The sequence below is a fragment of the Anabrus simplex genome, chromosome 2, assembly GCF_040414725.1.
Source record: "Anabrus simplex isolate iqAnaSimp1 chromosome 2, ASM4041472v1, whole genome shotgun sequence".
Lineage (NCBI taxonomy): Eukaryota > Metazoa > Arthropoda > Insecta > Orthoptera > Tettigoniidae > Anabrus > Anabrus simplex.
The window spans coordinates 738,282,035-738,309,497 of NC_090266.1; the positions used below are offsets into that span (position 1 = coordinate 738,282,035).

Sequence of the window (27,463 nt, forward strand, 5' to 3'; positions counted from 1 at the left end):
TTAATGGTGAAGTACATTTCGTGGACTGTGGGAAGAGCTAGGCCTCGTTCAACATGAGTAAATAACTTGAAAACGAGACCGAAAATTTTGGTCCTCCGGGCAGGATGTGATTCAGTGACGATATTACATCTCATAATCTACGCATTTAGGTCTATTAGTGATTACAGTTTATTTACAAGTGTTTACATTTGTGAAGTACGAATGTGTTTGTTTTACCGCCAAACTTACAACCACCCACGTGCTAAGTACTGCACAGTAAGTTACAAATGAGGACTTCAACTAACGTGCCGTGTATGTGATTCACAACCATTTTCTACATGAAACACTGTGACTTGTGATGTGATTAACCGAGTTCTAATACAGTTCTCATTCATTTTAAACTTAGAGATTGAAGCGTGTGTTACCGCCATCTTGCACGGACGAATACAGTTTTGCCAACCCAATTGGTGGAAATTCCAAGGAGTAGTAATCCAGATCCGTAGCAGTAGTTCCAGAAGTGACCACCAGAGTGCAGCCCAGCCACGCAGTGCTCTTTGGTTTTCAGCCCTGCTGTGGAAGGATACATCCTCCTGATCTGTAAGTAGTCTGGCATTCCCAGTCCTTTATAATATATCCATTATTTCTTGTTATCCTTCACCATGGATCCTGTCCAGCGAAAAGGTCTCATAAAAAAGAGAGCAGTTATTAAGTCTCGTATAAAGCGTATAGCTAGTTTTGTCAGTACATTTAATGAAGGCTCAAATCTGAATGATATTCGAGTTAGGCAAAGGCTGCTATGTTCAAGTAAGGAGGAATACAACGATGTTCAAACCCAGTTAGAAATTAGTGATACCGAAGAAGTTCATGATGCAGATAGGGAATCCACTGAAGAACTCATCCTAGAAATAGAATCTAAGATGGAAACTCTGTTGAATGCAAATTCGAATGCAACTTCCCCTGCAACATCTAGTTCTTCAAATACCAGTAGCATACATGAAATAAGACTCCCTACAATTTCACTGCCAAAATTTACAGGAATTATTTCTGAATTTATTCATTTTCGGGATACCTTCCAGAGCCTAGTAGTTAATAATCATGCCTTAACAGACATACAGAGGTACTATTACCTACTATCATGCTTATCGGGAGAACCTCATAAATTAACTGAAAGCTTGCCTGTCACTAAAAGCAATTTCAAGGTAGCTTGGGAATTAATCTTTCAGATATATAATAACCCCAAATTGATTGTAGACCTACACGTTAAGCAACTGCTAGATCTTCCGTCAGTTAGAACAGAATCAGCCAAGGATTTAAAAGTGTTGCTAAATAAACTGCTGAGCAACCTGAGCGCTATTGAAGTAATGGAAATAGATGTGCCTCTGCATGAAATTTTGTTATTTCGCTTAGTGCTAGATCGAATCAGCCTCGGTCTAAGAAAACAGTGGGAAGTTAAATCCTCAAATAAGAAGTTCCCTCGCTTGAAGGATTTAGTGGCTCTCTTGGAGAATAGTTGTCAAACTCTGGAGCTAATCAAGCCCGAAAAACACCAAAGCGACAAGCAACAGGTCGTATTCAAACATGGTGGTGATAAGAGCAGTAAGAAGTCCTTTGTCACAACAGCAACTCGTTGAGAGTTTTGTACGGCTTCTCACACCCTAACAAAATGCCCTAAGTTTCGTGAAGCCAGCGTTGGAAATAGAATAGATTTCACCGAGAAGTGTAAACTTTGCTTTAACTGTCTGGGTACTAATCATACTTTAAAGGAGTGTAGTTCAGGAAATTGTCGAATCTGCAATAATAGACATCATACTCTGTTGCACAAGGAGCAGAGTACATCCTACAATGCTTCTACTACATCAGAAACGAACCAGACTCGGCAGCAAACCTACTGTGCTGTGAAGAGCAACTATACTCGTGTAGAAGTTCTATTGTCAACAGCTCTCCTAGAGGTCACAGACAAACGTGCGAATGCACATCAGTGCCGAGCTCTACTTAATAGTGCGTCTCAAATGCATTTCATGTCCAGGTGTTTGGCAGATCGCTTAGGGATTGAATTGAGTCGGCACTCAATAAGGGGAATTTGTGATACTAAGGCAAATAAATCATCACATATTTGTCAAATCCAAGTTACATCCAGGGTCACAGACTACACTACCCCTATTGTTTGTGCTGTACTTCCTCGCATAACTGGTCAGCTCCCTACAGTACAGCTTGCACGTCTGACTGGCAGCTACCACAGGACATTCCCTTGGCGGATCCTCAATTTAGTAAACTTGTGAAGTTGATTTACTACTGGGGGCTTCTGTGTTTTTTGACATACTGCGTCGTGGTCAACTCACGAGAGAAAATCATCCTGTACTACAGGACACTGAATTTGGTTGGATTTTATCAGGCAAGATACCACCACACTCTCTAAAGTCTACCAACAAGAAAGTAATGTCTTGTCTTGTGCGCGGCAATGAACTGTACATACAGATCGAACAATTTTGGCAACAAGAGGAAGTAAAGATGTCTCCCCTGCATTCTAAGGAAGAAAGTCAGTGCGAAGAACACTGTGTGAACAACACAACTAGGGATAGCACCGGAAGATATGTTGTAAGACTACCTATTAAACCACACCATAAGGAACTTGGGGATTCATTTGAATACGCCACTCGTTGTCTCAGTCAAATTGAACATCAGTTACATCGCCAACCAGACTTGAAGAAGGACTATGTTGAGTTCATGACAGAATATGCTGATCTTCATCACATGGAACTTGTGACAATGCAAACTAATAAGCCAACATATTACATGCCGCATCATGCTGTAATTAAGCAGTCCAGCACTACCACTAAGGTCAGAGTCATCTTCAACGCCTCTGCTAAAACTACTAGTAACTACTCACTGAACGATATCTTGATGGTTGGACCTACGGTGCAAGAAGACTTGTATTCTATCATATTGAGATTTAGAACACATAAGTATGAATTCACTGCAGATGTTACAAAAATGTACAGGCAAATTCTAGTTCATCCTGATGACCAAGATCTGCAACGCATTATATGGCGTTCATCTCCGAATGAACCTATCCAGATTTATTGACTTTCCACTGTAACTTATGGTACCTCAGCAGCGCCGTTTTTAGCCACGAGATGCCTGGTACAACTTGCCAATGACGGTGCACTGCAATACCCAAGAGCGTCGGAGACATTACGAAGAGACTTCTATGTTGATGATGTTCTGAGTGGAGCAGATACCATTGGAGATGCACTCAGTCTGCAACAAGAGCTGATCGAACAACTCAGTAGCGCAGGCTTTCCTCTTCGTAAATGGTGTGCTAACCATCCCACTCTTTTAGAGCACATACCTCTTGAGCACCAAGAATCACAACTGCCTTGGAGTCTGGATGACAAGGAAGAGGGTACCATTAAGGCATTGGGACTACTGTGGCATCCTCTAAAGGTCATCTTCCAGTTTGTAGCTACCAGTCACACCCAGAAGACCACAACCTGGACAAAACGTAGTGTGTTATCCTGCATTTCATCCATTTTTGATCCTTTGGGACTCTTAGGTCCAGTAACAATAAAATGTAAAATTTTCTTGCAACACTTATGGCAGGCGAAAGTGGACTGGGATCAGAGCTTGCCTCCTGAGCTATTAACTACTTGGGAATAGTCTCACGCACATTTGCCATCACTCAACGACATTCGCATCCCTCGAAGAGTGATGGGAGATGGAGAGATTAAACAATATGAGGTACACGGATTCTCTGATGCTTCAGAAAGGGCCTTTGGAGCATCTGTTTACCCACGGAGTATAGATGTCAAGGATAATGTAACAGTAGTGCTGTTAAGCTCCAAATCCAGAGTAGCACCACTGAAACAGATTTCCCTCCCTAGACTTGAACTATGTGGAGTATTACTCCTTGTAAAATTAATGGATAAGGTTAAAACTGCTCTTAACCTCAAAATTGAACAAAACTACTATTGGACTGATTCTACCATAGCACTAGCTTGGCTTGCAGGAGAGCCCGCATCTTGGAAAACCTTTGTTGGTAACAGAGTGTCTGAGATACAACAACTTTCATCTGTAGAACAATGGAACCACGTGACGTCACAGGACAATCCAGCTGACATCATTTCGAGAGGGATTGAACCACATCTTCTTCAAGACAATCTGTTATGGTGGGCGGGACCATCCTGGCTCTACCAGCCACCATCAACCTGGCCTGTCAACGACATGAAGAACACTTCTGAACTCACTGATGTACCAGAGCAATGGAAAACAGCTGTTTGCTTACTTGTTGTTAGTCATTTGCTTGAAGACTTAGTCCAACGCTTTTCTTCTTGGTCACGGCTGGTGAGAGTCATGGCCTTCATACTGAGATACATGAACAACCTCAGGCATGCTGCTTCAAGGAGACAGGTGGGAAGTCCGACTGTAGTAGAATTTCAAAAGGCATCGCACAGGATCATTCGCACTGCCCAAGAACGAGAATATGGTAAGGAACTTCAAGATCTGCGACTTAGAAGACCGATCGCAAAGGACAGCAAGTTGAAGTCTCTTCATCCCTTTGTAGATGCAAACCAGATGCTTAGGGTGGGCGGCAGATTGGAACAATCTCAAGCTCCGTACAGCCAGAAACATCCCATCATCCTACCACCTAATCATCATGTGACCAGGTTGTTAGAAATGTGCGAGAACATGCGACTTCCCCAACTTTTGCTTGCAACCATTAGACAACGATATTGGATACTTAATGGTAAGTCCGTCATTAGGCACATAACACATAAGTGTCTCCCTTGCTACAAGTTGAAGGCAAGTACATCAACTCAACTCATGGGCCAGCTCCCACACCACAGGGTAGAACCCAACAGACCATTTTTGAACTGCGGAGTTGACTATGGGGGTCCACTTTACATTAAACAAGGGAACCGTAAGAGCAAAACAAAGCTAAAATCTTATATTGCTCTATACATCTGCATGGCTACCAAGGCGATCCATCTTGAACTTGTCTCTGACCTGTCAACTGATGCGTTCCGAGCTGCTCTGCGTAGATTTACATCACGTCAGAGTATCTGCCAGAATATCTACAGCGACAATGGAAGTACCTTCGTGGGAGCAAGAAACGAGCTACGGGAGCTTCACACCCTTTTCAGATCTCAAGTACATCAGAGGAAGGTGGATGACTTCGCAGCACAATGTGGAATCCAGTGGCATTTTATTCCACCGCATGCCCCTCATTTTGGTGGGCTGTGGGAGGCTGGCATAAAGTCTACTAAGTCCCATTTGAAGAAGGTTGCAGGAAATCTTGTACTGACTTTTGAAGAAATGTCCACATTGTTAGTCCAGATTGAGGCATGCCTGAATTCGAGACCAATAACCAAATTGTCTGATAATCCTGATGACTATTCATTCCTGACTCCCGGTCACTTCCTGATTGGAGAACCTCTCACAACCATCCCAGAGCCAGATTTACTTACAGTTTCAGGTTCTCGTCTGTCCAGGTGGCAACTACTTCAGCATTGCAGACAGTATTTCTGGAAGCGGTGGTCAAGGGACTATCTATGTCAACTCCAGCAGCCGACTAAGTGGTCAGCAGGAAAGGTCAACCTTCAACCCGGAACTCTGGTTCTTCTCAAGGAAGACAACTTGCCACTTCTCGTGTGGCTGACAGGGATTGTGCTAGATACACACGCAGGTGCTGACGGCTTGGTGCGAGTTGCCACTATTCGCACTCCCAAGGGGACCTTCAAACGCCCAATTGCAAAACTTTGTGTCTTCCCAGAAGAGGTTGAAACTGTATATAGTGAAAAAGTGTAATTAGTGAAAAGGTGTAATCTTTTAGGTGCTAAAACTTTGGTTTTTACATTTGACTTTTTCAGTGTGAGTGCTAATTTTTATTGTTCTTAATAATATTTATGTTTGTAATTTATATATAAATTAGGTGGGCGGTATGTTGTTGAATGCCATGTGTTTTCTTTCGTCAGAGGTCAGCACAATCAGACTGCTACAGCCCCAGTGGAAGGGGGACAGAGTCACGCGCCTCACTGGCGTCAGTGCGTTCCGAGACTTGGACTAGTGTGGGTATTGTGTTTGGTGCGCTACATCATGGACCACAGCGTCCTAATGTATATTTTGTACAGTGTAATTAGTTTTAATAAATTAAGTATGTAATGTACATTGTTGGCCTTCCCTTTGCACTTAATGATGAAGTACATTTTGTGGACTGTGGGAAGAGGTAGGCCTCGTTCAACATGAGTAAATAACTCGAAAACGAGACCGAACATACATCATTCCCTAAATCGTTTGCATATATTAAGAAAAGTAATGGGCCGATTATGCTACCCTGTGGAATTCCCTTTCAAACTTTCTCTTCCTGCGATACATGATTTCCTCCTTTGATTTTCTGAACTCTTGAATTTAGAAATGAAATGGCGTATGGCTTTTAGCGCCGAGAGTGTCCAAGGACAAGTTTGGCTCGCCAGATGCAGGTCTTTTTATTTGACTCCTGTAGGCGACCTGCGTGTCGCGATGATACCCAGCCCCCGTGAACCAATGATGGTTAAAATTCCCGACCCTGCTGGGAATCGAAGCCGGTGCCCCTGTGACCAAAGCCCAGCACGCTAACCATTTAGCTATGGAGCCGGACACTTTAGAAATGTTTGTATCCCATGCATAACCCTTATGCCCAATCCTATTCCCTCCAATTTCTTTAATAATATTCCATGTTCCACACTGTCAAATGCTTTGAAAAGGTCTATGGCTATGCAATCCAACTGGCCTCCTGAAATCCCACCAGTTCTGCCTCGCAAGACAATTTCTTTCTAAATCCATACTGGCTCCTCATGAACAAATTTTTATCTTCACATACGCCTGTAACATACTTTGCTATTAAACTTTCTAGTATTTTACAAACCACACTGGTTAGGCTGACTGGTCTGTAGTTCTCCGGTTTCCTTTTATCACCCTTTCCATTATAAACTGGTGTTGTTATAGATTCCTTCCATTCCTTTGGTACTACACTATTTCATATGACATAGTCAAAGAGAAATTTTAAATATGGCACAATGTACCACCCCACTGTCTTTAATACCTCCCCAGATCCTCATTTGTGAATGAGAAGCTTCTTGTTTCCTTATGAGTCTCTCCCTCTCTATCTTCTGTTTCTGTTTCCAACTCCTGACAATCTTCTACTGAATCTATGAATTCCCTACTAAATAGATTTACTTTCTCATTATCTGTTAAAAAGTGTTCACCCCCTTCTCCCACCCTTGTGGGAATTTGGATTGTTTTTCCCTTTTAATTCTTAATATATGAATACAGCATTTTCCATTTCCCTTTGTGGAAATTACCCTCATGAAGTATGCCATTCATGTAATTATCTTTTGCCTCCTTTTTCCCTCTACTGAGTTCCCTTATTAGCTGTTTTCTAGTTTCTCTATTCTTCCTACCCTTTTGATTTTCCTGTTTACTATTCTACATTTTCTTTTTAATTTTTTTACTTCCCTTGAATAATAAATAGGGTCTGAGGTCATTTTACCCTTCTTAACAGGTACAAATCTCTTCTTTCCTTCCCAAATGATTCCTTTAAAGTTTGCCCAAAGTGTATCTACATTACTCCCTCTACTTATCCAACAACTGAATTGCAATTTAAGGTAAGTCCCGAATTCATGAACTTTAGATTTTCTGTACTATTTCTTGTCTTGTGTGACCCTCTTATAAGCCTTTTTGGTACCAGTCCTACATCCATTATTACAGCCTTATGGTTACCTGTTCCTTCAATTACCTCAGTTTTATCAACAATTTTCTACGGTTTAACCATGAATACATCTAGTAAGTTATTGAGGCAAGTTGGTGTTTGTACTGCTTGTGTAAATCCTCCTTCCCAAATCAACCTATTTGCCAGTCTGTTCATGGGCTTCACTTCCAGTTCCATTCCATTCCATTCCATTCCATTCAACTTCAGGTAAGTTTAGATCTCCCCCAATTATTACCATATCATTATTTGTTTTATGAGTATAATCTAATAGTTTCTCATGGTGTCTTTGACATAATTTGATAGCCAGGAGCTTCTAGGATAGACTGGCTGCCTATTGCTGCTGCTTGCTTAGCACCACCTGGGGGACACGTGCATGGCAATGAGAAGGCAAATCCTGCCTGCGGACGTGAGCAACGTTTATTCTAGCAGAAAGGCCTGGGGCCTTCTTAGAAGGCTAGGAGAGGTGCACCAGTAGTGAAGGGTCAACCTCAGGTGACAACTGACCAAACAGCTTCCCATATTGTAACAACTTCCCGAGCTCCAGCTGATAAGAAGCATACAAAGTATGTCAGATGCCAGCTTCGTGCTCTGAAATCATAAGCACCTCGCATATCTAGCTATTCACATCCCTTTACAGCCCTTGATATTCAAGAGGCTCTCAAAGAACGAAAACCTGCTAAGGCACCTGGATTCGATGGAATTCATCCAGAATTCCTCATACATGTGGGAGAGAATGCAAAGAGATGGATGGCACAGTTCTGCATGGACATTCTCCAGACTGGACAAATCCCACCTGACTTCTAGAAAGCTAAATTTATTTCCATATAGAAGCCTGGAAAACCTGAAAATTGACCCGAAAGTTACAGAAAAAATAGCCCTCCTTAGCTGTCGCTACGAACTCTTTGAAAGGCTTATCTACAACAGAATTGGATCAACCATTTTAGAACTCATTCAGGCAGGCTTCAGACCTAACCGAAACTCCTGCGATCCAGTACTTTCTTTAACATCTTACAGTGAAGCCGGATACCAGCAAAAGCTTAAAACATCTGCTGTCTTTGTGGATCTGACTGGTGCCTTTGATACCGTATGGAAGGAAGGATTGATTTATAAATTATTCAGAGCTATACCCTGCAGAATGATTGCACAGCTTATCAACAACATGATCAGCGACAGGAAATTCCAGATCTGTTTAGGTGAAAAGAAAAACTCAGTGAGAAAAATGCATAATGATTTGCCCCAAGGATCAGTTTTATCGCCACTACTGTTTAATCTGTACATCTCTGATCTTCCAGAAACAATATCCAGAAAGTTCTACTATGCTGATGACTCGACCCTGGCCACACAACACAAGATCTCTGAGAAAACCGAAGACATTTTGACTCAGGACTTACCCATATATACAGAATACTTCAGGAAATGGAGACTCAGACCCACTACAGCCAAGACAGAGGTTTCTTGCTTCCATTTGAGCAACCGGCTTGCTAACATAAAACTAAATATTACCTTCTCCAATCGAGTACTTAATCACAATAGGTATCCAAAATATCTCGGTGTTACTTTGGACAGGACTTTATCATTCAAGCAACATCTTTTGAACTTGTCGAAGAAACTGAAAAGCTGAAACAATATTATTCAGAAGCTAACTGGTACTACTTGGGGATCTACTGCAAACATCCTGCGCTCTTCAACTTTAGCACTGGTTTTCTCTGCTGCTGACTATTGAGCTCCAGCGTGGATTAATAGCCCATATACAAAGTATATTGACCCACAATTGAATACCAGCATGCGTCTTATATCTGGTACCAGCAGATCAACTCCAGTTCACTGGTTCCCACTGTTGTCTGGAATAATGCCACCTGACTTATGAAGATCCAGTGCTCTTGTTCGAGAATACAACAAGATCTGCAAGAATCCTCTGTTACCTGTTCTAAATGACTTACCAGCTCTTAGTCTCCGAAGACTGAAATCATGACATCCACCCCTTTGTGATGCTGCTCTGAAGACGTCCACCAACTTCAATGCATTGGAGGAGTGGAAAGGCCGCTGGAATAACTCTCCTGACTTGCCCTTGCATAACATCTTCACAGGGAAAAAAATTGCAAATGGATCCCAATTGTCACGTGCAACTTGGTCCAGACTGAACAGGATCAGGACAGATCATGGAAGGTGCAGGGATTCTCTCTACAAGTGGAAATTTGTACCATCTCCAGAATGTGACTGTGGAGCCCCTCGCCAGACTATTCCCCCACATTGTAAGCGAGTGTCAAATACAGGCTTATCCAGATAGATTGGAAGACTTCCTATCTCCAACAGCGGAAGCACTACAGTGGATTGAAAAGTTGGATGTTCAGATATAACAGATAACACTAATGCCTGAAGTGAATCAATGTTTTTTGTTATTGTGTATACATTGTACATTATGTATATGATTTCCTTGACATATGCTAATAATAATAATAATAATAATAATAATAATAATAATAATAATAATAATAATACCCAGCTCGATAGCTGCAGTCGCTTAAGTGCGGCCAGTATACAGTAATCGGGAGATAGTGGGTTCGAGCCCCACTGTCAGCAGCCCTGAAGATGGTTTTCTGTGGTTTCCCATTTTCATCCCAGGCAAATGCCGGGGCTGTACCTTAATTAAGACCACGGCCGCTTCCTTCCACTTCCTAGGCTTCTCCTATCCCATCGTCGCCATAAGGCCTATCTGTGTCGGTGCGACGTAAAGATAATAATAATAATAATAATAATAATAATAATAATAATAATAATAAAAATACAATTAGTTTCTCAAATATTTCCATGTCTCTTTCCTCTCTACCAGGCTTATATGTTCCTATAATTCCCACATCCTTCATATTATCCCATATATGAATAAAATGTCCCTCGTCCCGTAACATTTCTACCCAAGATGTCAACTGTCCCTTATTTGCTTCAACATTTCAAAATTAGCTGCTGCATCATGGATTATTGGAGTGATGATTGTTCCGATCCTGCACCTGGTGATGTAGATCGTATAAAGCTCATATTTTGTCCCGTATTGGCTCAACAAAACTAAGGTTATGTTACAAGGAGATTCCCACATTCCAATACTTGTCAGTTTCTTACAGCTAGTTTATTATTTACATAACATAATCCAGCTTAATCTCTGAGTATAATGCTAAATAGAACATGTTTCATCCCAATTAGGGAACATCTTCAGCTAAAAGATTTAACAAAAACTGACAAGACAAATAAAACACTTATGATGATTATGATTGTGATATGTATGTTCAGTCTTCAGCCATAAGGCTGGTTGGATCCTCAAAAGCTCTGCCATCAGCTGTCATAGATGGCCTAGGCAACAATGAAGAGGCATACTAGGGAAATGAGGAGTGAGGTAGTTTCCCGTTGCTTTCCTTACCAAGCCAGAAGTTGCTATTACATATCAGTCTGCCAAGCCCACTGAAATGCATACACCAACCGACCCTATGAGCGACATTTTCACACCATTCATAGCAGGGACTGGCTGCACAAGGAATGGCATTACTAGCATTGCTCATACCTCAGTCACTTTCATATTGACAAAGACAAGGATAAGACAGAGACAGATCAATGAAAGTAACAACAAGTAATGATGATGAGATAAAATGTTCATTCATGTAGACTTTAGCTGAGAGTTTAAATTACCTTCACATTTAATGACAACAGTAGCAGCATTGACCACGTCTTTCGCAAGACAGAGTTCCTGTGTTTATATCTCTTTCATTTTGTTAGAACGTATGTTTTTACCATTGCATTTGGAAAAATAGGAGACACTTCAATGAGACATTTTATAAGGACTTCAAAAGTTTGTATAAGAAGATCTAGTTTTAGTCTCGGAACATATGGTTTTAGAATGACTAAGTGATAGTGCTCCAATGACATTTTATCACAATTCTTATTTAGTGTAGTCCATTATCACACTTAGTGTACCAGAATTTTAAGTATATAAGGTTACAAGGCTAATTTTCTAGCTTCTTGTTTTAATATTTAAAAGTATTATTTTCAGATTGATTTAAGGCTATAATTACAATGGCCCATGAAATTTACTAAGGAGGCTGAGATCAATAGTTCATTAAATTTAATGGACACCGACTGTTATTGTACGCACTAATGGAAGCAAAAGCATGGTCTTCTTGCCGAAGTGATTTGGCCTTGGTGTTGAAGGACTGACTTTGTCAGATGACAACCGTGGTTTCCTCCGCTTCGGGTTTTCAAACATTTTTTGTCACGCGTCACAATTCGGTACAGAAATGATTTTCTTTTGTGGCACTGAAGCAACATTTCACAAGTGACTTCGCGATTTGCCATTCATTCAAATCATGTGGGACCCATTTCCGAGTTTACTGATCTTTCCCATTGCTCGTCAATGTCTGCTGATTGCTTTTTGTGAAACATTTAATGCACGTGCCAATTGCTGTTGAGTTGAGTTGAGTTGAGTCAGCATCCATTAACGCCTGCAATTGCTCGTCATCGCACGTTTGTGGTCTACCAGAGCGCGCACTGTCTTTCACATTAAAATCACCACGTTTAAATTGTCGAAACCATGTCTCACATGGATTGTGTTCACCATATGTTTCTACCAGCAAACGATGACTTTACACAGCATTTTTCTTTTGATTAAATAAGAAAAGCAAATGTTGTTTTTCAAGCACAAATGTCGACATGATCACTGAACGATACAACACAGATGCTAGAATTTGGCGGACTCAACTTGTGTGTGTTGGTAGGTTAATGTCAGACGAACAAACTGACGTATGTGTTAAATTCAAACGCTGCGTACTGTTCGCATCTCTTAGTGAAATCGGAAGACTTATGCGTACACCTGGTAAATATGTTCTCAAAACTGGGAGATAAGTATCTGCTATTGGGAGAGAGGGAGGAAAGACCAAAAATAGGGAGTCTCCTGCTTAAATCGGAGGAGATGGCACGTCTGATAAAGGTTTCAATGAGAACAAGTTTTTAGAGAATATGAAATTTGTATAATGTGACAGTTAAAAAAACCCACACTATTTTATGTTCCATCATTGTTATTTTCCTTATGATGAACTCCAAAAATAAGAAATAAAACTTGAAAAAGCATACACAAGGGCTTGAGGTTCATGATTTAATATCTTATACAAACTATCCAACATGAACACCTACCTTTGCTGGACTCTGCCTTCTTTGAACCATCATGCTTTTCATTCCTGTTAATTTTCTTCAAGTTCTTTCTAAAAACAAAGAAAAGAAGGAAGTATATTACATATGAAATATTACAGAAAGGTAAAAAGAATCATTACGAAAAGGAAATTAAAGATTATATAGCTAATGATTACGGGTGGAGACTTTTAGCATTTTGAAATCAGAAATGTACCATTTTGATTTTTACATGTAGCATTTTGTTGTGTTTATACAGTTATAATGTAGTATTTAAAAGTCTTTTGAAAAGAACATGGAATTTGAGGTAATTCTGATCAAAAGATAATGTTTTCTGATAGTAATAATGTGAAAAAATTGCATTTGAATAGAACTAACAGCAAAATACAAATACAAGCAGTATAATAATATTTTACATTTATTTTAAATTGTTATACGCTAAAGGGGACTTTGCTGGCGAGACCTTGTGTTTACAGTGCACTTCCATCTTCAGGTATGGGCTAGATCAAATTTGTTACTTTCAGTAACCTGTCTCAGTCTCACCCTTGGCTTTGACAATATGACAGTGACTGTGCTATGAGCGATGCTAGTAATGCCATCCCTTGTGCAGCCAGTCCCTGTTATGAATGGTGTGAAAATGTCACTCATAGCGTCAGTTGGTGCAAGCATTTCAGTGGGTTTGGCAAACTGATAAGCATTAACAACTTCATGCTTGCTGAGAAAAGCAACCAGAAATTACCTCACTCCTCATTTCCCTAGAATGCCTCTTAAGTTATGCCTAGGCCATCCTATGACAAGCTAATGGTAGAGCTGTTGAGGATCTAACCAGTCTTTGGAATGAAAGCCCAACAAACAAAGAAACAAACTCAAAAGCAAAACATAGAAGAAAAGAACAAATTTATAATTGATGCAAAATAGAATAATAAAATGAAAACATACAAAATTATAACATGTTCATGAATCAGTAACAGAAATCATAGAACATACTGTACCCTAGTGGTACAGATACCAGGATCCAGGAACTGAGGTCAGTCGTGGATCTTATTTGCAGCACATACAGTAGTTTCGAACAGAAGACTATGCAGCTGAGTCGGTTAAATTTCATGACTGGGGACAATGGAATTCAGGGAGGCCGAGTCAAGAGAGAGAGCCAGCTACAACAGATGAGGGAGACAGAAGATCCTTTAAAAATTCACCAGCAGAAAACAAAACAGCAAAATTCCTTTATGCCAACATGCCGATAATGTCACGGGTCTACCAACATGAAAGTTAAATGGAAAATTGATGGTATCTTTGAGACCAAGGTTAATTACTGGAAATAATAGTCAAACCCTCTGAGCACCAAATTAATTACGAATACTAATGCAATAATAAATGGTAATTATATGTTCCTGTAAAACCTAGCTGAAGGTTGAGGCAGTTGGACTTAAGTAGATCAATGAACACAGTTGGAGACGGGTTGTATTTCAGCGAACCCCCTATTTCATTTGCACGGTGAGTCTGATGTGAAAATAAATAGATTAATATTTTGGAAACCAGCAATCAAATTTTAAGCACGCCTATCTCTAATGTTATCTAGTATAACATATAACCTGCGTGATTATAAGGATTTTACAACTCCTAAGAGGAGAACAACATTTATGAATGTTCGCAAGTTTGTTTCTTGTCGCCATATCTTCAGAAACCACTTATAAGGAAGCCCCTCCAGGGTTAAGTGGGTCAATTGTCTCCTATGTCAAACGTATGGCTATGTCTATCATGTCAGATGTCTAGTGCCGATTGTCGATTGAGGTGTAGATCTATTAGCCAAGAAGAAAGACTTTGTAATTGGCAGTAGATTATATCAGTACTATGGAAGCAGGTCACCTGCAATTCTTGACAGTGAGAATAATAAACTGTAAACTTTCTATGCGAATTTTAGAAGTGTGTTGCATTTCTAAACAATATCACTTTAACAGTGAATTTTAAGGGTGCGTTAAGGTCCATAGCCTGAGCACCGTACTGACATTTTTGCTCAACGATTACTACTAGTTCGAAGTGCAACACTCGCGAAACAATCAATAACGAGATTACCCTCCTTTATAGTTCCCCTCCCCCAGCAGTATCAGGAAGGAAGAGGATGTTTGGACAATGGAAAGCTCAATGGCCCAGTGATGCGTGAAGCTATCAGTTGTCCTCAGCAGTATGAGGCCTTGTTAAGCATCTTAGTTGAGTCCTTCCCAGCCCAAAGTTCACCATCAAATGAGATCAGTGAGTACCGGCTATGTCTAATTATGTAGTCATGTAAAGAAATAAGAACGTGCTGTAAATATTGTCAATACATTAGTAATATTAATGCTGTTTATCAGCACATGTCTTTTCATTATATGATTCAAGCGGGACCGTGTTTGTGTACACTTATATATTCACTTAACGACAGTCTTAATTTGGGAAACTTAGCATTTAATATTATTTAAATTAGCTATCACGAAAGGATTATTGAATGCCCTAAGTACCTTCTCATGGTTAGTAAAAAATGTGTCATTTGTGTTTAGCAGACTGTGAAGGCCCACTAGTTTTGAACCCAGGAACGGTTAAGATGTAGGGACGCACTCTGGTTATTAATGTAAATGTGTAGTTTGATGCATGCTATTGGCAGATTGTGTGGGGTTTTTTTTGAGCGTGAAGATGTGACCATCATTTTAATCAAACCCATGGTATTTTAGGCACGGTTGTTTCTCATAGTAAACACAACCTAGTGATAGGTTTTCCTCATTAATTTACAGAGTTTGAGTGTATTTCTGACTGCAAAAGTTAGCACAGACCTCAATTTGGTTGATATTTAATGAATCAAAGGTTTGAATATGGTGAATAAGACTAGAGTTTACTGCTACTTTTAACACAAAGAATTATGAATTTATGAGGTTATTATTGGACAGTACAGGTATTCTCAAGCTGGATTACGATTGTCCAGGAGAATGCAGACATTTCGGATAGCCATGATGTGCCTGTCAGTTGAGTGCCATCGAAAGAGAATGTGGTGGTTTCTGATCTCCAGTCTTGCAAGAGTAAAAGGAAAGAACTCAGTTAGTTAGCAGACATATGCTGTCCGTCCAGGCTGTGTAAGGAATGCCTTCAAGTATAAGGCTATAAACGAACTTGATTGTCAGAGCTGTAGTGTCATTTTAAAGGAACCAATTAAGAAATTTCTGGTCATCATAATATTATCCCATTTTAAAGTCAGATAATAAGGATAAATAATGCCATTCCCTTATATCCACATCATCAGATAAGGATTTTAAAGGACCAGAAGATGACTTGCATTGATTTCGGTTTCGTCATTAAATTCAACGTGTGTATTTATAATATTTTACTGGGCGGGGGAGGAGGCAGGGGGCAGATGCGTGTGTATTTTTCTTGTATGTGTTTCCCATGTTTGTGTCTCCAGGATTAATATTAGTGTAGGGTCTCACTCAATTTCTTTAGCTTGACGATTCTTCTTGTGATAGAAGAATTTGTAAGCTACGAAAAAGTTCAAGATGACTAACATGAAATTCTGTCCGGCCCCGCGGTGTAGGGGGCAACGCGTCCGCCTGTCACCCGGCAGCCCCGGGTTCGATTCCCGGCCCGGTCAAGGGTTTTTAATTGTAAATGATTAATATCCCTGGCCAGGGGACCGGGTGTTTGTGTTGTCCTTAACGTTCCTTCCTCACATTCAACACTCTAAACTTCTGAAATACAATTACACCCAGGTTCATATCATATGGTGCAAGTAGTGGCAAAAGATCTACAGAGGTCGACGCCACAAACAAATATCATTAAAAAAAAAAAAAGTATCTCATGGTCAAAAGCAGACAAGGGCAACACAACTGCTATAATGAAAAAAAAAAAAAACAAAAAACGAATATGTAGGTAAAACAAAAGATTTTTTTACCGACAGTGCATTTTCCACAGTTAGAAAGTATCCTACTCAGACAATCCAACGCCTACTCAAGCAAACCCTAAAGAATACCTCGTATTTATTATCAGATCAGGAAAGAACAAAATTTATTAGCATGAACCCAGGCCTTCCCACTGCTAAAGCCCTTCCTAAGACGCACAGGACCGGCGTCCCCATTCGCCCGATTATCAACTATAGAACAAGCCCTCTATAAAAAGCATCCCAATTCATCCAAAAAATGTTTAAGAAGAAACCTAGATTTTTTATCCAAATACTATAGAATTCATCAAAGTGTTAGGGAAACCTTATTAATTTTAACATACTGATCATTACTGACAGATGATATGCACTGGTCTTTCATCTTTTATAATACTGTATACATTTTGAATGTACTACTGTTGAAATTTAATTTTTTTCCCTTTATGGTTCAACGGCAAAATGAAAATACTAGTGTTCCATCTAAACATGGATGTTGGCGACTTAGTCAGTGTCCCCGGCTAGGCCAGCAGACAATGATCAAGCACCCAGAGCCAGAGTTTACTTTTGCAACAGTGGCCAGTTGAGGAATGTTTTACCTCCTGCTTATGTACAAAGCTCACACATGTTGCATTACCCTCTTTTCTACATATGTCATCATCATCATCATCATCATCATCATCATCATCATCATCATCATCATCATCATCATCATCATCATCAATGTCCCACTCCAGTCGCCTAGGTGTGGTTTTTTCTAAATATGTAGTAGAATTTTTCTAATCAAGTTCATATCATTTACCAGCAAACTATAACAGAAGTGGATACACTTTACTGGCATCCCTGATGCAAAAAGCCATGATAGTGAAACCTGAAAATTTTAGTTTTTGTTAATATATTACAGTTCCGATAAATGTGTAACAAGCTAATACTCAACCTTAGCCAAGGACCACAACAATTCTTATAAATACCAAACCAAACCCCATGGCACAACTGTCCTGCAGGGCCTTGGCCTACCAAGCAACCGCTGCTCAACATGAAGGCCTGTAGATTACGAGGTGTTGTTATTCTTGGCTTTCTAGACCAGGGCCAATATCTCACCATCAGATAGATGCTCAATCGTAATCACTAGAGCCCAGATTTCCATGCAAATGCATGTTTTTAAATAAGCTAGCTACACTTCTCAAACTTTGCAAATATTCGTTTTACGGCTTAACAATTCCAAATAACCGTTCTTTTTCCGTGCATGTTTGCATGTTTTGGCATTTTTCGGAGAAAATTCATGCATAATGCATATTTGGAAGATTTTGGATTTAATAGCGCATACTTGGCCATTTAATATTGCATAATATGACTTTTATTCTGACTTTGACGCATATATATTGTTAACTTGCATCATAGTGCATTTTCTGAATGTTAGTTTGCAGAATTTGGGACAATTTTTCACGTTGTAGGCTACAGTATGTCTATTACTGAGAGACGGAGAGAATGTATTCCTGGCATCCTATGTGACAACCATAGTTAGTAGCCTACATACGGTACAGGTCCTACAGTATAATGCAATTAACCAAACACTTTCATATCTGTTGCTTGAGTAAACAATGACGTAAGTCGGAAGGCCCCACGTCGAAATCTAATTCTTAGGAATAAGGTGTCCCAGTTTTACAGTTGTACATCGCCATAAATTGAACCGTAAATTGTGCATTAATCATTGATGGCTCATTTTTCGTCTGTTAGACGAACAAAAGAAACCTTGTATCTCACTTCTGTGGCGCCGGGTTAATGGGATAGCAGCTTACAAATTCTGGTTTTTCATTGAACCCTCTACCGTTGTTATCCTGGAATGTCCTACCCGAAACTCTCAATCGTCACACGTCTGTGTTATTGCAGCAAGCATACGTTACCACTTATTGAGGACATTCAAATGTGTCTGCAATCATCGCATGGAGAAGCAGCTGCCGCAGATAGAGATAAGTTGAGCAAACTAATTCGTTCAAATCCTGATTTTGAATTCATCAAGCTTATAAAAGACGTATTGTGGTGAAAATGCAAAAGACGTACAATTTGACCTCACTTTGTCCAAATGTCTTCATTGAATTATGCATCTATCACTTCTCGTGACGTAAAAAGATAATTTTCTGTGCTTAAGTATGTGCTGAATGATAAACGGATGAGCTTAAATCAAGACAATTTGGAGAAATTAGGGTAGTTTTGTTCATGTTTCAAAAGGAACTGAATTTTGATAGTGCATATTTTCCAGTTTATTGTGTATGTTTTGCCATATGATAGTGCATTAATGCATGCATATTTTGAGATTTGATAGTGCATGGAAATCCAGGCTCTAGTAATCACGTAGGCTGAGTGGACCTCGAACCAGCCTTCGGATCCATGTGAAATCCCTGACCTGCCCAGGAATCGAACCCAGGCCTCCAGGTAAGATGCAGGCACACTACCCCAACCCCATGGAGCCGGCACAACAATTTTTTATACCCTGTCAAAACCTAATCTTGCCCCAAGTATTACATTCTCCTCAATTCTTAGTTCATAAACAAACAAAAAAAAAAATATTCAATGAGTAAAATGATTTTTCAAACTGATTTTTAGAGTAACTATGTAAAAATCAGTAACACCCAATGACAAAGTGTGAGGAATCATGAGATGATATAAACAAGATATGAGGAATGTGAACTTCATCAACAATAATGGTAATGAAAAAGGTCAAAAGTAGCAGTAATGTAAATCATGCATTAACTTACGTTCCAACAGCATCCTTGAAAGCTGACCTCACAAGCCTTGCAGGTAAAATTTCATGAACAGACCCAACCTGAAAAAATTCAAGAAATGATTAACATATTAACAGTTAATAACATGGACATGTACAGATCCACAATAAAACTGTAGTTATTTAATATAGGGGCTTTGGACAAATTTGCTTTCGGTTCTGTGTTTTCTATGGGATTGAAATCAGTGGCGATGCATTTTCAAACTGATGTTCTCAAATATAAATTATTGTAATGTTGCGTACACAACTTCACACTCTGAAGAAAGTGTAATACAGGGTTACCAGAATAATTCGAACATTCTTAATTCAAACTCGTCGATAATTTGAACTCTTCCTGTGGTCCCTTGAATTTCCTATTAACATAATGTTAAAATATCATCTCTAATTCAAATTTATATTGATTAATTTGCAGTCAAAATCTAAAAAATTCTTTAAAAAAAGTTTTTATTTCTGAATAGTTTTCATTACTTAAATAGTCCAGTTCTTGCTTTCAACCACCGCTTTGGCACCGGCCGCTGAATCCCTGGCTGGCGCCGAGTGTCTGTGCTCAACACACTCAAGGTTGCTTCAACTGTTAATCACAATGCACTCACAACAGTCAGCCTTCTTGCAGATGTGAAAGGTCAAGCATCTTCCTAAGTCTTTTCAATATACTCATGTAGTGTTTTGTGCAATGTTTGTGTTCTATCGAGTACTGTATCGTATCATGGCTCTTTCCAAACCCTTACGTGTTCAGTACAAATCAATGACTCTAGCCAAAAAAATTAGTTGTTGAAGAAGTGGAAAAAGGAGTAAAAAGGTAATCAGACATCGCTAAAGAATTCTGGATACCGGCGAATATGCTGTCAACGCTTCTGAAGAATAAAGATACAATTTTAAACAGAGCAGGAATTAGTACAGGAAAACGAGTGCACGGACTAGAAAATCCAGACACTGGTGAATGTTTGTTAAAGTGGTTCAAGCAAGCGAGAGGCAAAAGAATTCCTACCAGTGGGCCTGTAATTCATGCGAAAGCAGAAGAGTTTGCTACAGCCTTGGGGAAAACAAGTTTCAAGGCGAGTATGGGCTGGCTCGATGGCTTTAAAGACAGAAATAAAATTTTGTTCAAAAATGTTTGTGGGGAAAGTGGATCCGTTAATATGGTCACTGCAAATTCATGGAAAAAAATTTGGTACATATGATCAGTGATAGAGATCAAAAAGACATTTTTAACATTTAAATGCAGTCCAGACAAGACACTGGCATTTACTGGCAAGAATTGCAATGGAGAAAAACTCAGTAAAGAGCGGGTTACACTTTTGATAAGTGCTAATGTGGACGGTTCCGATAAACTACCATTACTCACGATAGGCAAGTCAAGTAATCCACGCTGTTTCAAAAATGTGAAAACTAAACATGTGGAGTACAAATCGAATAAGAAAGCCTGAGTGACAAGTGAGATTTTCGAAAAATGGCTCTTGAAACTCAACAAGAAATTTAAAAAACCATAAAGAAGAATAATCCTATTTATTGACAATTGCACTGCACACAACTCGATTTTCCTGATGGAAAACATTTTTTTGTTGCTATTTTGCTTAACATCGCACCGACACAGATAGGTCTTACGGCAACGATGGGATAGGAAAGGTCTAGGACATGGAAGGAAGTGGCCGTGGCCTTAATGAAGGTACAGCCCCGGCATTTGCCTGGTGTGAAAATGGGAAACCACAGAAAATGATCTTCAGGGCTGCCGACAGTGGGGCTCGAATCCACTATCTCCCGATTAATGGATACTGGCCGCACTTAAGCGACTGCAGCTATCGACCTCGGTGATGGAAAACATTAGTCACCATTTTTCCTCCAAACATGACTTCTGTAGTGCAACCTATGGATCAGGGCATCATTAAAAATTTCTAACACTTTTACAGAAGTTCGTTAGTACAGAATAACCTTTCTCGCACTTACTTAAACAAACAGGACAAGATCAAAATCAACCTTCTTCAGGCTGTTCAATTGTGTAACAGTGTGTGAGACCAAGTGTCTCAGTCAACAATTTCAAACTGTTTTCAGAAAGCTGGTTTCTGTCATATTGAGGAAAATGAAAACGCTGCAAAAATTACACCTACCATTGAGAATTGGCAAGAAATTGATGCTGCAAATGTTTGTTATGAGGACTTTCTGACTGTGGATGAAGATTTGGCGGTGTACGGCGAGCTGACTAACGCAGACATCATTATTGATGTTATCAAAAACGAAGGTGCAACTGAAGACGAAGTGGAGGAATCAGAACTTCCTGAAACGCCAGTCATAACAACTACTCAAGCTTCAAGCTACGTTCAGGAATTAAGGGGTAGTAAAATGTATATGAAGACATTTTTGAGGCCCTTAATTCACTTGAAATCTTCACTACTCTTTGGTGTATTAAATCAAAAACAATTTAAAAAATCTCTCACTTTTTAAACGGATATGCTATTTATTTATTTTTATTTATTTTTGCTAGCTGCTTTTATGTCACACCGACACAGATAGGTCTTATGGCGACGATGGGACAGGAAAGGCCTAGGAATGGGAAGGAAGCGGCCGTGGCCTTAAACGGATATGAAAATGCTAGATGTGAATGGTATGTACTCTTTATTTTCATGTTTAATTGTACAGTAATGTACAATTATTGTTGTGTTCAAAAGCCTTGTAATTTTATACCATATACAGTACCTCAATACTGCCACTTGAGTTTAATAAATTGTCTTTTTTTCTTGCTGTACCCATTTTAGACCCAGTTTTTATTATTATTTTCTAATTTGAATTTTGGGTAAATCAAATTTTTATTGCGGTCCCTTAAGTTTTGAATTATCCAAGTTACACAGTACTGCAATGTGACATGCTGAGAAGGTGATAAATAAGAACACAACTGGTAACATTTAACTCTACTGTCAGATTCTTTTTTATTATGGACACTCAACTTTAGGCATTAATTACAAATGAACCAACAGGCCTATTAAAAATGAGTTATACCAATATTTTCTTTGTTTAATTCCACATTCGAGTATGTAACAAAAATTGTTTTTAAGTTCATTAATTATTTTTATTTGTGATCATAGTAAATATTGTCCGGGTTTTTGGCTGCTCTTGGAACTGCTCACTTAAAAATATATACACGGAAAAGTATTTTTCTGGTGGTAATGAAATGTTTATCTCTACTTTTTCTCAGCCCAGGATAAACGTACAACAGGAAACTTAGGTTTGTTTTGAAACATTCAGTCGTGGTTATCAGAAACTGCAACCGCTGTAACCATACCGTGTGATACTGAATTTATTTAGAGTAATATCGATGGGAAGTTGTGTATGAGCTGGACCGTGCGATTAAAAGCAGGCAGGGTGGTGAAACTGGATGCAGGATTGCCACGTACAATCACAACGGGCAGGGGGGGAAATGGAATGCCAGTGACCTCAATTTGTCCGCATGTTATATTCAGTCTGCCTGTGTTCAGCATTTTAGCCACATCACTTCCAAGATGCCTCCGTGACCACCATTGTCGGAGAACGAACTGACAATGGTTTTGACTGCTATTTGTTTCCTTCAAAGTGAGAGGCAAATGTAGGGGAGACAGGTTACCTGTGTACCACAAAGTGGCAGATCGTCTTGGATTATCGTTGTCAGTGAAAAGAGTAGGAGCCGCTTCAGAGGCAAATGAGAGAAATATCATCCAGGTCAAGAAAGAAGCAGTGTTTGGGCCGAGGCATTTGAAAATACAACTCGATGATTTTACTTTGCCCACAATAAGAAGAAATAAATGTGATTTTCACATGAATAAGGCATTCTCCACAATTAAAAGCCTTCGCATGAAAATGTTGGAATACATGGGGGATTTTACTGGTATGTCAATTTCTACACTGTTGAAACATTGGAAGCAATGTCAAAAAACACACTAATAAAATGGAAGACTGAAAACATTCCTCATTTTGAGCCAGCCATAACCAACATGAATGACAACAGTTCTGATTCATTGGAACAGTGATTTTTCAGACGAATAACATTGACAGAATTAAATATTGTAAAGATATGTAAATAGTAATGGAAATAATTCTTGTAAAAAGTGTACAGTGTGACATTTCTAATTTTTTTTCTTGCAAGTTGCTTTACATCGCACCGACACAGATAGATCTTATGGCAACAATGGGACAGGAAAGGGTTAGGAGAGGGAAGGAAGCGGCTGTGGCCTTAATTAACGTACAGCCCCAGCATTTTCCTGGTGTGAAAATGGGAAACCATGGAAAACCATCTTCAGGACTGTTGACAGTGGGGTTCAAACCCACTATCTCCCAAATACTGGATACTGGCCAACCTAAGCAGCTGCAGCTATCGAGCTCAGTTTTCCTAAATTAAGAAGCCAAGTATTTGTAAACCTGCAATTGAACGCCCAAAGTCCTTATGAGAAAAGGTAATGGGAAGTGGAATTTGTGTGAGGAAGTAAATCAAAGATTGAGAGGAAACAAAAAGCTGTGTTGGTTGCGTGCTGTATTTACCACTGAACGCAGCAATGCTGTAGCTCATTTCACCACCTGACCTGCTGATAATTGCACGGTCCAGCATGCACACAACTTCCCATCAATTCTACTCTTCATAAATTCAGTATCACACAGTACAGTTACAGAGGTCATAGTTTCTGATAATGACTTGGTGTTTAGAAACAAACCCAAGTTTCCTGGTTTATATTTATTCTGGGCCAAGTTTCTGAAGAACATTCTTTGGGGTGGTTGAAAAAAAATTGTAACTTGAATATTACACTATGAATACATGTGGCTATAACATATACAAATTTCATTACTATCAGATCAGAAGTTTACCATGTGTATATTTTTAAGTGAGCAGTTCCTAGACAAGAAGCCAAAAACCCAGACAATATTTATTATAACCACAAATAAAATTTTAAAAATACATGAACTTCAAATCAATTTGTCTTATGCAATCTAATGCAGAATTAAATAAGAAAAATATTGGTATAACTCATTTTGCAATAGGTTTATAAATTAGTAATTAAAGCCTAAAGTCAAGTGTCCATAATAAAAAATCTGACAGTAAGGCTATGACTTTTCCTACTACTAAAACTTACACACTAACAGTCACCCCAGTTCCTCAGTTTACACACTACACAGTTTCACAATTAATGGGCGCTGAGCACTCTCACTTGCACTCGTTTGTCGGGTATACAATCCAAGAGTCTTTGTTCGATGCAACTTGCAGGTCATCATCAAACTCCCATGCTGCACACAAAATACATGACAGAACACTCAAGGCATTCACAGACTAATTCAGTTTCACTACAAACAGACCTGAGAGACTCAACTCCATGACAAACTGCTCGTTGATCACCTGTCCGGCTTTTTTAAGTGAGCTTAGTGGCCGGAGATGAATCCAGGAAGTGGATACATCTGGAAAACTCTTGGTTCAGTCCTCTATAGGCTACTAGGGTGACAAGAATAAAGGGTTGGCACTTTCTCTACTGGCTTGTCTTCCTGAGTGGGACAATGTGAGTAGCAGGCTAATAGTTCAGTTCGCAGGTGGGGCCAAACTAACTCACACTTCTCAATTCATAGAAACAAAATGGCGGCACTTCAAGAATAAAATTGACTCCTAGATGGAGGCAAGAACTCCAAAGTTTGAGAGAACCTCAGGAGTAAAATATACAGCAACTGGTAAAAATGAATATGAAACATAAAGAATATTACCTTTGTCAGTCTCTCGGCTCTTCTTCTGCTCAACTCTGCCCTCAGATCTCCCTCCTTACTACGCGAGTGTTCAACAGATTTATCACAAATTTTTCTTTCTTCTTCTGATCGTGAGTGTTCTACATTGGTGTTATCATTTTTTGTTTTCGAATCTGATAAATTCTTTGCTTCTAATTTAGGATTCCATGAGTCGGTTGTTTTATCAGATACTTCCAAACTTACATCTTCAACCACTCTATTGTACACATCAACAGCTTTCTTCTCTCTTGATTCTTTGGTAGAAGCTGAAAGAAAAAAAAAAGAATCACATTAATTATTATAATTTTTTATCTCCAAAGTGCTGTGAACCCTATTTTACCATAAGGTATGTTAGGATTGTAGTTTATACAAAATATACAATTTCTCTGATAAAATTCAAAATACATAAACAGCAAAATAGACATGAACAGAAATGGAAAAATAAAAGTATGATATATACAATCCATAATACTAAGAGTACCGTACTAATATTTAAAAATACCAGACATACAATATATATACTGTACAATATATAAAATACATATGTTAAGCAGCTAATAAAGCAGACAGTATCAAATTATATATGTTTAAATACATAGTCAATAAATTCTGAAAACTGAGAAGTGCAGCATTTTTTATAAAATATGAAATTTAGTGGTTTTTCAAAATAGCAACTGCAAGTTAACAAATGCATCTTAAGTTCAAAACGTGCTCTCTCAAAAGCAGGACAGTTGAACAGAATGTGTTCTACAGTTTGAATGTCTTCAGTGCAGAAGCAAAGTGAGCCATTTTGTGTTGGAATTTTGAATCGCTCGAAGCAAGCATTGAATTTACCATGACCTGATAGCACTTGAGTTAAATGAAAGTTGCACACTATATATTTACATCCCAGCCTACTATATACATTTGGAAAAAACAAGTCTTTGGTTACTGAGCCATTTTTACTTGTTAACCACAGTTCATTCCAGCGAGAGAGCATTTCATCCTTTACGGTTCTTTTGACAAAAGAAATTGGGCATTTAGTATAACTCTCTGACAAGTTAGAATTACAAGCTTCTTTGGCCAATTGGTCAGCTTTTTCGTTCCCTTTTATGGCTGAATGACCTCGCACCCAACCGAAACATATATGTTTATTGTACTTTGATATATTTTCTCTTACATGTACTGCCAAATTGTGTAAGTTATATTTATCTTTTATGGAGTTCAGCGCCGCTTGTGAGTCACCGAGTATAGTCGCACACGTATTTTTGTTTATGCACCACTCGACTGCTTTCAGTATTGCAAGCAGCTCGGCTTGAAACACGGAACAGTATTCCTTTAGTTTTATTTTCTCAGAATGAACTTCGTCTTCACCCTCATATACCAAGAAGGCGCAGCATACTAGTGTTCCATTGCTGGAAATGCAAGAACCATCTGTGTATATTGAATGGCTGTGATCTCTGGTACATAGTTGGTCAAATACAGATCTCATATAGTCTGCTGGATGTCCGGCGGCAGTATGATGTGCAGGAAGTTCAAGTTCCACTCCTTCCAAATCCCGCGCGATGTATTCTGTTCTTTTTACAGTTGACAGAAGTTGACATGCTGAGTCCTGTGAGATGCAGAGGTTCTATACCAGAAATAATAAGGGCACAGTCTGTCGATATTGTACGGTAAGCGCGTGTGATGCGTAACACGAAACCTCTTTTGAATTTGAGACAATTTCTGTTGCGCCCATTTTTTTATGCAGAACATGTTCGAAAGCAGTGACACAATAAAGCACCATTGGTTCAACAGCTCCACGATACATAATCTTCAAAATTTCCGAGTTTAGTCCCCAGGTGGGTCGTGCTAGCATTGTCAGGCACCTATACAATTTGGCTGCTTTAGTTTCCAAATGTTGAAAGTGCGGTCTAAATATTTTTTTTTTTGCTATGGGCTTTACGTCGCACCGACACAGATAGGTCTTATGGCGACGATGGGATAGGAAAGGCCTAGGAGTTGGAAGGAAGCGGCCATGGCCTTAATTAAGGTACAGCCCCAGCATTTGCCTGGTGTGAAAATGGGAAACCACGGAAAACCACTTTCAAGGCTGCCGATAGTGGGATTCGAACCTACTATTTCCCGGATGCAAGCTCACAGCCGCGCGCCTCTACGCGCGCGGCCAACTCGCCCGGTGGTCTAAATAAAAGTT

General features: G+C 39.3%; 1 protein-coding gene across 2 annotated transcripts in view; it reads right to left on the reverse strand.

Moving 5' to 3' along the window:
- The window catches only part of LOC136864422 (neurofilament heavy polypeptide), a 316,402-nt gene that overhangs the window by 86,939 nt on the left and 202,000 nt on the right, over window positions 1–27,463 (reverse strand). For both annotated transcript variants that reach the window (XR_010859304.2, XM_067141398.2), the window contains exons 6-8: window positions 25,273–25,556; window positions 19,541–19,608; window positions 12,896–12,963 (exon numbers count right to left, since the gene is read on the reverse strand). Coding sequence is in view for 1 of the 2 variants with exons in the window: in XM_067141398.2 (XP_066997499.2) it covers window positions 12,896–12,963; window positions 19,541–19,608; window positions 25,273–25,556 (420 nt within the window). In the remaining variant the exon portion in view is untranslated. The remainder of the gene's footprint in view (window positions 1–12,895; window positions 12,964–19,540; window positions 19,609–25,272; window positions 25,557–27,463) is intronic.